This window comes from Lepidochelys kempii, chromosome 5 (genome assembly GCF_965140285.1).
Source record: "Lepidochelys kempii isolate rLepKem1 chromosome 5, rLepKem1.hap1, whole genome shotgun sequence".
NCBI classification, from domain to species: domain Eukaryota; kingdom Metazoa; phylum Chordata; order Testudines; family Cheloniidae; genus Lepidochelys; species Lepidochelys kempii.
This window is the reverse complement of record NC_136384.1, coordinates 89,244,589-89,256,594: the sequence shown is the minus strand read 5'-3', so window position 1 is coordinate 89,256,594 and position 12,006 is coordinate 89,244,589. Positions and strand designations below refer to the sequence as shown.

Sequence of the window (12,006 nt, the reverse complement as noted above, 5' to 3'; positions counted from 1 at the left end):
GCACTTTTTTCACATAGTTTGCAACCTCATCTTTTTTTGGGTGTTTTTGTTTTTAGACAGGTGGCATGCTGGAGAGAAGTGTTTTGCCCCATCTCCTGAAAGTGGGAAACTTTGTGAAGCCACAATAAAGTCAGTTGAAACAGACAAGAATGGGAAATCATTTGCAATTGTATCATTTTTGGGGTCTGAAGAAAAGAACATATTAATAACGAAACTCTGTAAAGCCAGAGATCCCCGGAATAGCTTAATATTTGATGATGAAGATTTGGAAAAGCCTTATTTCCCTGACCGAAGGCTTCCATCTCCTGCTGTTGCTTTTGAGTTATCTGGAGATGGGGACTGTATCCCTTATACAATTAATAGGTATCTGCGTGATTATCAAAGGAACGGGGTTCAGTTTCTCTATGGACACTATGCTCGTAAAAGAGGATGTATTCTTGGAGATGACATGGGACTTGGAAAAACAATACAGGTATTTTGTCATCTTAAACTATTGGTTCAGATATGACTATGCTTTATGAAATAGATTACATTTAAGGGTTAATGATTTTTAAAAGGCACCTATTTAAGAAGTTATAATTGTATATCTAGCTAGAGACCCAGTGTTTGTCTTTGTATTTCATATATTTTGAGAATTACTCTCTGTGCATCATAACAATGATTATAAATGGGGCTTTATACTTTTAACATGCACAGAGTGGATGAAGTTGTTTTTCATTTATTGTCTAGACAGCAACAGTTTTATGCTGCTCTTGAAAAGTACTTCAAGTATACTCCAAACTTTGGAGACCCTAGCCAGATTTATATTGTAAAATCCAAGATATTTCATTCCATTGTTGTCTTCCAGTCAGAAATGTAAGTGTTTGATTTAGGCTACTATTCCTATAAGTAAAGATGACAGCTAATGTTAATGCAAAAGATACAGTATATAGTAGCATTTTTTCTTATCTGTTTTGGATCATCAGGGTTGAATGATTCAGTCAAAATTAGGACATTTTTAATCTGGAAGGAGGTTCTTACCCCTCCACTCCTTTTATTTAGTTAGCGGGTTGATTCCTAAAGTATCTAATATATGATGCCCTCTTCTCTCTCCCCCCCTTTCCCCCAACGGACTGCTCCATTGTCTAATTCCTTCCAGAGCCCCACTGATCCATCTACTCCAGTGTAAAATTCTCCCCACCCCCACTTCTGGGAAAGTTAACTGAGAATTTTCTTTACTCACTTTAGCATTGTCTCACACTGTAACATCATAACCCTTTTCTCTTTAAAAAGGGAGAATAAACTAAGTGTACTTTTGGCAAAGTGTCTCTCTAGGGGGAGTATTTATAGGTGTACCACACAATGTGCGTCTTCCTCTTGGTGCTGTAACATTCTCGGTTTGAATAAAACTGAACTGCTTGTGTTTGCATAATGCTGCACCTGGTTGTGCCTGGGTTTATTGTTAGCATGAGGTTGAGAGCAAAAGGAACTAATCAGATGCACTCAAATACAGTAGATGTAGAAGTATTTTTGTATTCTAAACTGCAAGTATCTCATACAATCTAATAAAAAACTTATATCCAAGGATATTTGGCAGTCAGTTTCAATACCACTAATATTTAAATAACCATTTTGGGTTTCTGCAATGTATCATATTTCAGTTGACTTGTGTCAACATTATGTTGGTAACATTCTTTGACATTCTGCCCACTCTACAAATCCCTCTCAAAGGAGAAGGAATACAAAGTAATAACACATGTTCACTATATTATTTATTGTGTTTACTTTTAAAATATAAACTAAAAAGTTCTTAAACTTTTTTCTTAACCTTGATCAACCTGTTTAGCTAATGCCCTATAATACCATCCAAACAATGAAACTAATTCTAAAAGTGCAATGTCATTGATAATTATAATGAAAAATACTTTCATCAAGCTGAATTTAAAATTTTACTTCTGCATATAAAGTGCTAGAATATCCCTTTGGATATACAAACATAGACTATTTTAGAGAGCAGGATTCCTAGAAGTTTGAATATCAAGCAGTTTGCCTGAAAGAATGGAACACATAGATGATGCTGGGTGATAGTGAGTGGCGTGCTTGCTGTGCTGTATAACTGTATGGAATAGTTAATTATTATGAAGGGGTAGACGGGAGACAAGCAAGCTTAGCATGTTGCAACAACTGATTTTTATGTGGTTGTTTGGAATTGGAATGTGATAAACTTTCTAATTGATACACCAACTTTGAAGAAGAATGCATCATTAAAAGAGTATCTTATATATTCCCCTCCCCAAAAAGTCAGTCTTTGTACTCTGCACTTTGAGGTGCAGGAAGGGCTATGCAGTGCATATGAAAGTACAAAAGAGGCAGGAGTCTCACTTATTTGTGTAGAAGACATTACTGTTTTGAAACAAGTATTATGTATATTCAGTCACTTTAATTAACTACGTAACACATATCAGAAAACCTAATTTACAGTGCTGTAAAAATCTCCTCCTCCTCATGCTTGTTTACATGCTGAACTTCCCATCCCTGGCTCAAATTACAGTGTGATTCTGGAAGATGGCTGGGATGCCTTTAGGAAATACTAATGCACACAGTGAGAGATTTTTTTTCCACTTCTGAAGACTTTTTTTATTATAATGAGGAGATGTTCAAAAGCACTCGTGCAAATGTTTTATAAACAAGTCTGATTTCCCTTTTCCCCTTCACATTGGCCAGTGGGAAATGTTATTGCACTGTTTCCTAGACCCTGGTATATAGTATCTATTGCTAACTGACAGCGTGTAAGGAAAGAGCCTGTAAATGTTTCATTGTCAGCATGGGGAAAGATGCCTGTAAAAAAAAGCACTTTCCCAGAATCATAATTTGGTCTGTCATTTCATGGATGAAATACCATTCTATCCTATGACCGATTCAGAGATTAGATTGTAGTTTGGAACACGTATTCTGGTTGATTTTATTCTTTTGGGATTTCTTTGAGGCTTAATTTAAACTTTGTTCCATAATGGATAACTTGGTTTCTGTAAATGATTTGTTAAACTTCTATTCAATACAATTTATTTTAGCAACCCCCTACAGTAGCTTAGAAACTCCTGACATTTTCTAAACTTCCCTTTTCAAAAAGTGTGTAATTCAGCCTAAAATCTCATTTTCAGTTGTAACATTACATACAAATTCTCAAGATGACAATTCATTTCTCAACTAAATTTCATTTAAATCAGTTGGGCTCAGTTTTATTTTCAAAGTCAGAGTTTGAATATGGAGTATTTTATTAACTCTAGGAAAATACTGTTGGTTTTTAATACCACAAGAACATGAAGGAGACACTGCATGAGGTTAAATTAGCATATTAAAGCTCCAATCCTGCAAACTACTCAGAATAGGTGTACCTCTGCTCTTCTGTAGATCTTCACAGAAGTCAATGGGGCTCTGGGCGGATCCCTGTTGAAGTCAGTGGGACTCCATGGGAATGGAGGTCTGCCCATGTGCAGCAGTTTGCAGATTTTGGTTTTAGGAGTGTAATGTTTAAACCTGATGAAGTCTTGAATTTCAGAATTACTGTTTAAACTCCTCCTTCACCTTCCCCAAACATATTATCCTACGTGGGGCTGGTGTGTCTGATGTAAACTTTAAAAAAAATTCATATTTCAGGCAGCCACTTCCTCAATCCATGTGGCATGCAGAATTACCTTCTGTTACACCATAGTCACAGTGGGGTGGCTTATGGGCAAAGTACAGGCTTAATTTTAAATTTCCTTACATTTGTCCATTTAATGTTAAAAGAACATGGTTTTAACTAGGGCTATCAAGAGATTAAAAAAGTTAATCATGCTGTTAAACAATAATAGAATACCATTTATTTAAATTTTTTTTGATTTCTACATTTTCAAATATATTGATTTCAATTTCAACACAGATTACAAAATGTACAGTGCTAATTTTATATTTTTATTACAAATATTTGACTGTAAAAAACACAAGAAATAGTATTTTTCAATGCACTACAGTACTTGTATGAGGTGAAATCTATTTATGGTGAAAGCTGAACTTACAAATGTAGACTTATTAACAAAAAGAACTGCACTCAAAAATAAAACAATGTAAAACTTGAGCCTATAAGTTTACTCAGTCCTACTTCTTGTTCAACCAGTTGCTCAGACAAACAAGTTTGTTTACATTTGCAGGCGATAATGCTGCCCGCTTCTTGTTTACAATGTCATCTGAAAGTGAGAATAGGCATTCACAGGGCACTGTTGTAGCTGGCGTCGCAAGATATTTGCGTGCCAGATGCGCTAAACATTCATATGTCCCTTTATGCTTCAACCACCTTTCCAGAGGACATGCGTCCATGCTGATGACAGGTTCTGCTCGATAATGATCCAAACCAGTGTGGCCTGATGCACATTCATTTTCATCATCGGAGTCCGATGCCACCAGCAGAAGGTTGATTTTTTTTTTTTTTGGTGGTTTGTGTTCTGTAGCTTCCGCATCAGAGTGTTGCTCTTTTAAGACTTCTGAATGCATGCTTCACACTTTGTCCCTATCAGATTTTGGAAGATTCTTAAACCTTGGGTTGAGTGCAGTAGCTATCTTTAGAAATCTCACATCGGTACCTTCTTTATGTTTTGTCAAATCTGCAGTGAAAGTGTTCTTAAAACGGACGACATGTGCTGTGTCATCATGCAGTACTGCTATAACATGAAATATATGGCAGAATATGGGTAAAACAGAGCAGGAGACATACAATTTCTCCCCAAGGAGTTCAGTCATGAATTTAATTAGTGCATTATTTTTTTAATGAGCATCATCAGCATGAAAGCATGTCTTCTGGAATGGTGGCTGAAGCATGAAGGGGCATATGAATGTTTAGCAAATCTGGCACGTAAATACCTTGCAACACCGGCTACAACAGTGCCATGTGAACACCAGTTCTCACTTTCAGGTGAAATTATCTCCCATAAATGTAAACAGACTTGTTTGTCTGAGCGATAGGCTGAACGAGAAGTAAGATTGCGTGGACTTATAGGCTCTGAAGTTACATTGTTTTGTTTTTAAGTGCAGTTATATAACAAAAAAAAAATCTACATTTGTAAGTTGTACTTTCATGATTGCACTACAGTACTTGTGTGAGGTGAATTGAAAAATACTATTTCTTTTATCATTTTTACAGTGCAAATATTTGTAATAAAAAATAATATAAAGTGAGCACTGTACACTTTGTATTCTGTGTTGTAATTGAAATCCATATATTTGAAAATGTAGAAAAACATCCAAAATATTTAATAAATTTCAATTGGTATTCTGTTTAGCAGTGTGATTGAAACTGCGATTAATCACAATTTTTTTAATTAATCATGTGAGTTAACTGTGATTAATAGACAACCCTAGTTTTAACTTATCTTAGTGGTGTCCTCAGGTATGAAGAAGTAATTTTACTTACTGATTTTTTTTTTATGGAAGCAGGGGTGGTGCTGGTGGATAGTGGTGAGTAGCAAGATCTCTCTTCCTTTTCCAGCACACCTTGAAAAGAGGCTAAAAATGAAGTTAAAGGCCTGAAGAGCAAATAAAGTTTGAAGTCTTTATTTTTTCCTAATTATTTCCTTAAACTTGTGACCACCTAAGTAGTTGTGCTGTAAAATAGTTATTACAGAACGTTCTGAGAAATGGCCGTGTCTGTTGTAGCAGGATGGATTTACAAAATAATTTATATATGTTTATTTTACGGAGTTCAAACTATATTGTTTCTCGAGGTTGTGTCTCCCCTATCTATCTGTTATGAGGTGCCTCAGACAAAAGTGAAATGTTTTTGGCTTCAGTTCCCCCTCCTTATGCTGTCTATTCTCCAGTTTGCTTCCTGCTTCAGTTGAAGGAGCAGCAGATTTCTCTGGCAGATTGTTCTTTTTCAGGCCTTTGCCATAGTTGCCAAAATGTGAAAGTTTGATGGGAATAATTCTTCAAATAAATGAAGAGTCTGGAAGCCACTAGAGGTTGTTATTATTTTCTGGGGAATTTCAGTTTATGCTTGAAAGGAGAAAAAAAAAAAAGTCCACAGCCACCAAAAACTTCTTATTAAAATTCACTGATATGCATACAAACTTCCAGAACTGCCTTACCCCTGATATGAAGAATTGTGCCTAAAATTCTGTTGCCTCCTCTGGCCCCTATGGCAGCTTTCCATTCTCCTGCCCCACATGGTGGCTTCCCCCTCTTCTGCCCCACCCATCTCTATCCTTTGCAGGTTTTTGTCCTCGCAGTTCAGAATTCCTTGTTGGCTGTCTCCCTCCTCCATTCCCTGTTGGCTACCTCCTTCTCTCAGTGGTGCTGACAGCTTTAGCTCTGTCCTGCTATGAACAGCTGTGAGGCAGCTGCAGAGGGAAGGGATGGGAGCTGGCTGCTGCCGTGAGCAATAGAGGAACTGCTGAACTTCTAAAAGATGAGCACTGCAGTGGCAGAACAGTTGCTTCTTACTGCTGCATAGTCCCTGGGACACCATACCTGGGTGGTTTTTAAAAATGTCAGGTTTCAGAGTAGCAGCCTTGTTAGTCCGTATTCGCAAAAAGAAAAGGAGTACTTGTGGCACCTTAGACACTAACAAATTTATTTGAGCATAAGCTTTCATGAAATTTGTTCGTCTCTAAGGTGCCACAAGTACTCCTTTTCTTTTTTAAAAAATGTGACTCTTGTAGCCAAACCGTGTCTGTCAATAGCTTTGCTTTTTGCGTTCTGTTTGTTCTGGATGACCACTGAAGTGTAGCTCAAACTATGAGCCCCTAGCGTACTATAGAATGTTGCAGTGTATGTACCATATTACCTCAAGCCACCCACATTCCAAGCTGACAGATAAGCTGAAGTCAGCAGAGAATGCTTTGCAACTGGGGCTTAACAAGGTGACCTTGCTGTACTTCAGGCCCTGAATCCAATGGAGAAAGCTAATCCTGTTGCTAGCCTCAGAGAATCAGAGGAGCAAGGACTCTATCGTGGGAAGCAGTGGCTCTGAAAAAGACTTTGGGGCCATTTTGGATAGTCAGTTGAATGTGAGCTGCCAGTGCAATGCTGGCCCAAAGGACTAATATGATCGTTGGATGCATGAACAAGGAAATATCAAGTAGGTGTAGGCAGGTTATATTACCGTTGTATTTGGCACTAGTGCAACTGCTACTGGAATGCTATGTCCAATTCAGATGTTCACAATTCAAGAAGGATGATGCTAAATTGGAGAGGGCTCAGAGAAGAGCCACAGGAATGATCAAATTGGTTCCTAATCTGTGGTCTGTGGACCTCTGGGGATCAATGGTCTATGCCTAAGCGGTCCGCGAAAGGTGGTTGTTACCATAAACAGTGGTTTTCAACCTGTGGTCCATGGCCCCCGGGGGTCCGCAGACTATCTCTAAGATTTCCAGAGGGGTCCACACCTCCATTCAAAATTTTTTAGAGATCTGGAAATGAAAAAAAAGGTTGAAAACTGCTAGATTAAAAGATTTGAAAATATGCCATTATAGTGATTGAGCTCCTTGTGTCAGTCTATTCAGTTTAACAAAGAGAAGGTTAAGGGGTGATTTGATTGTAGTGTATAAGTACTTACCTGGGGCCCCAAAATTTGATATTGTGTTCTTCACTCTAGCAGAGAAAGGTATAACAAGATCAAATGGCTGGAAGTTGAAGCTAGATAAAAGTAGGCTGGAAATAAGGTGCACATTTTTAACATTGAGAGTAATTAACCACTGGAACAATTTATCAAGTTGTGATGGATTCTTTGTCACTGGCAATTTTTTAATCAAGATTGAATGCTTTTCTAAAAGACATGCTCTAGTTTAAGTGGTAATTAATTCAGGAAAGTCCTGTGGCCTGTGTATACAGGAGGTCAGACTAGCAGATCATAGCGGTCTCTTCTGGCCTTATCTATGAAATACATAAGAAATACATATTAATAGGATTGAGCAACCATCAGTTTAAAACCCTTCCTTTCCCTTCCCCAGAGGAAACTTTGGACTGAAGTTTCAGGTGGACTAACCACATCTTTGCTGCTTCTGTTTTCCCATTAAAGGACCCTATTTCCTCCTTTCTTTGGAAAGTTCCCAGGCATGCCCCTTCCGTCGTTTCTCACTATCCTCGTGCACTACATCTTCTGTATTTTTCAGGGATCTGTTTTTTTCTTCATCCATTAGCAAACATTCTAGCCCTGTAAACCATTTTTTTACCATCTGGCCAAGGGTAGATGATTCTCCAGAAAAAGGGGAGTTGAAGTCATATTTCAAGGATGAAGTCAACAAACACTGAGGATGCTTAGCACTTCTAGGATCGTGCTCTGAATGTCTGTTGTCTGAAGGACATATTCATATTTTGTTGCATTTTCTGCATATTCACTGTAAATTGCATTCTTTCTCTAGGTCATTTCGTTTCTGGCTGCAGTACTACACAAAAAGGGAACACGTGAAGATATTGAAAACAATATGCCAGAGTTTTTATTGAGGACCATGAAAAAAGAACCAACATATATCCCCAAAAAGGTAAAAATTTTAATTGATATAGATTTTTTCTTTGATAACATAAAACACTTATTTTTGATAACATAAAAGTTGATGCTGTTTTTTTTAATAAAAACTTACTTGCACTGCAAAAAATATGTTTGCATAAACCAGGTTTTGGGTGTTATATAGTTTGCATGTGTAAATACAGATGTTCATGGATTTTTGATAATGCAAGTCAACCTCCCGTTTTTTTTAAAACCGAGACAATGCAATATGTAGGTCTAGTATTTATTTAACTATGCAAAATGTGAAAATTCAGTGGGAAAATTCAGCAGGATGAATCTAATGGTCTAAGTAGGTAGTGAAGCAATTGTCCGTAAAAGGAAAATTAAATGTTATGCTTTAATACATCGTATATTGTGTACTTAAAAAAACATTATTTAAGTTGCAAAGTCAAGCACTTGAAAGTTAGGAAATGCTAGTCTCACCTTAACTCTTCCATGTATGTCCTTTCTGTGCACTGAATGAGTCAGGTGTCCTATGGAAAACTACATGTGATCATGTAGTTAAGACCTATGAACAATGGAAGCAAGAAAAGGAAAATGGTTTATATCTGCAGAACCGAGTGTAATTTCATGAGACAAAGAAAAAGTATTTCTCCAGCCTAAGGGCTTTCCCTCTGATGAATTTCAAAATCCTGCTACAAATGATGGAGGTTTTAGCATGTCTCAAGAAAGATTGGAAGGATCTTTTATAACAGAAAGAGCTAGGCAACCTAAACATAGGGATAGCTATTGGTTCCCTTTATAATGACTGTTACAAGTTTATAGGTCTTTTGGTGGTTCAAAATTACATTGTATCTGTGAAGTTTCTATAAGCTATAAAATGTTGAATGGTAGACATATGATGATTTTAGAAGTGAGGCTATATGATTTCCTGTATAATCTGTTATAATGCTAGCAAATGGATAAATTATCTAAAAGTTTATTTTAAATGTAAGACGCACCTTCATATGCCTACATTGAAAGACCTAGCTGATTTTCATTTGATTGAGGTGATTGAGTTGCAGGAACCATCTTAAACCATTAAACCTTTTATTTAAATACTTATCACTTAAATATTTTTAATGGTTGGTTTGTGGATCCGTCTTCTTTTCAGGGCTAAATAAGCTGCAACTTAATATAGTTGATTTTATGGGACTCATGTTGTAAGACTGCACCAGCAAGTTTGCCACTGTTTTAAAGTAATGGCACTTATAATGCTAATTTATATATTATTCTGTAGCAGGCGTCTTTTGATATTTTATGTGTATCAATGTGTACGGAACCAACATAATGAGTAGCCAATCCAAATTATTATATGGATAATAATTTCAGTTTGACAGTTCATGAGTTGAGAGAGTGGAATATGTCTGTAGAAAGAGAACTTCTAAGACACATAACTAATATTACAAGTTACACCTGTCCATGATATAGCTGAAGAGATGTTCAACTAAGGGTATGTCTACACTACGAAATTAGGTCGATTTTATAGAAGTCGATCTTTAGAAAACGATTTAATACCGTTGATTGTGTATGTCCCCACTAAGCGTGGTAGGTCGGTGGAGTGCATCCTGAATACTGTGGCTAGCATCGACTCACAGGGTGGTGCACTGTGGGTAGCTATCCCACAGTCCCCGCTGCCCACTGGAATTCTGGGTTAAGCTCCCAATGCCTGATGGGGAAAAAACATTGTCACGGGTGGTTTTGTGTACATGTCGTCAGTCTCCCCTCCCTCCCTTCTTGAAAGGAACGGCAAACAATCGTTTCGCACCTTTTTTCCTGGGTTAGCGTGCAGACACCATAGCACGGCAGGCATGGAGCCTGCTCAGCTCAGCGCTGCTGTTGTGAGCATTGTAAACACCTCACATATTATCCTGCAGTATGTGCAGAACCTGGCTGGGAAATGGCAGCACAAGGATGATTGTGAGGAGGACATGGACACAGATGTTCCTGAAAGCATGGGATGTGGCAATTGGGACATCATGGCAGCAGTGGGGCAGGTTGATACAGTAGAACTCTGATTCTGGGCCCGGCAAACAAGAACAGACTGGTGGGACCACATAATATTGCAGGTATGGGTTGATTCCCAGTGGCTGCAAAACTTTCGCATGTGTAAGGCCACCTTCATGGAACTTTGTGAGTTGCTTTCCCCCGGCTCTGAAGCGCAGGAATATCAAAATGAGACCTGCCCTGACAGTTAAGAACCGAGTGGCGATAGCTCCATGGAAGCTTGCAAAGCCTGACTGCTACTGGTCAGTCGAGATTCGATTTGGTGTGGGCAAATCTACCATGGGGGCTGCTGTGATCCAAGTAGCCAAGGCAATCAGTGACCTTCTGCTAGCAAGGGTAGTGACTCTGGGAAATGTGCAGGTCATAGTGGATGGCTTTGCTGCAATGGGGTTCCCTACCTGTGGTGGGGCGATAGACGGAACGCATATCCCTATCTTGGCACCGGACCACCTTGCCAACCAGTACATAAACTGCAAGGGGTACTTCTCAATGGTGCTGCAAGCACTGGTGGATCACAAGGGACATTTCACCGACATCAACATGAAATGGCTGGGAAAGGTGCATGACGCTCTCATCTTTAGGAACTCCGGGCTCTTCGAACAGGTGCAAGAAGGGACTTACTTCCCAGACCAGAAAATTACTGTTGGGGATGTTGAAATGCCAATAGTTATCCTTGGGGAGCCAGCCTACCCCTTGCTCCCATGGCTCATGAAGCCGTACACAGGCAGCCTGGACAGTAGTAAAGAGCAGTTCAACTATAGGCTGAGCAAGTGCAGAATGGTGATAGAATGTGCCTTTGGACGTTGAAAAGCTCACTGGTGCTGTTTGCTGACTAGGTTAGACCTCAGTGCAACCAACGTTCCCATTGTTATTGCTGTGTGCTCCATAATATCTGTGACAGTAAGGGGGAGATGTTTTTGGCGGGGTGGGAGGTTGAGGCAAATTGTCTGGCGGCCAATTTTGAACAGCCAGACATCAGGGCGATTCTAAGAGCACAGCTAGGCGCACTGTGCATCAGAGAGGCTTTGAAAAACAGTTTCATGACTGGCCAGGCTACGGTGTGACAGTTGTGTGTGTTTCTCCTTGATGCAAAACCACCCCCTTTGTTGAATTTACTTCCCTGGAAGCCAGTTCCCCTTCTCCCGTCGACCACAACTGGCAAAGGAAATAAAGTCCCTATTGTTTTGAATCCATGCATTCTTTATTTATAAAAAAAAAAGAGAGAGAGAGATCACTGACAAGGTAGTCCTGGTGGGGTGGGGGAGGAGGGAAGGACAAGGCCACATTGCTTATTGTAGCCACACTACAAATCAAAGCTGTTTGAATGACAGCCTTCTGTTGCTTGGGCCATCCTTTGGAGTGGAGTGGCTGGATGCCCGGATCCTCCCCACTCTGCATTCTTGAGCGTCTGGGTAAGGAAGATACAGAACTTGGCGAGGAGGGCAGGTGGTTATACAATGGATGCAGTGGCGGTCTGTGCTCTTGTTGCCTTTCCTGCAGCT

General features: G+C 39.1%; 1 protein-coding gene across 2 annotated transcripts in view; it reads left to right on the top strand.

The window, feature by feature from the left end:
* The window catches only part of LOC140911599 (DNA excision repair protein ERCC-6-like 2), a 67,465-nt gene that overhangs the window by 6,055 nt on the left and 49,404 nt on the right, over positions 1 to 12,006 (top strand). For both annotated transcript variants that reach the window (XM_073344952.1, XM_073344954.1), the window contains exons 4-5: positions 57 to 472; positions 8,373 to 8,492. In XM_073344952.1, the coding sequence (XP_073201053.1) occupies positions 57 to 472; positions 8,373 to 8,492 (536 nt within the window). The remainder of the gene's footprint in view (positions 1 to 56; positions 473 to 8,372; positions 8,493 to 12,006) is intronic.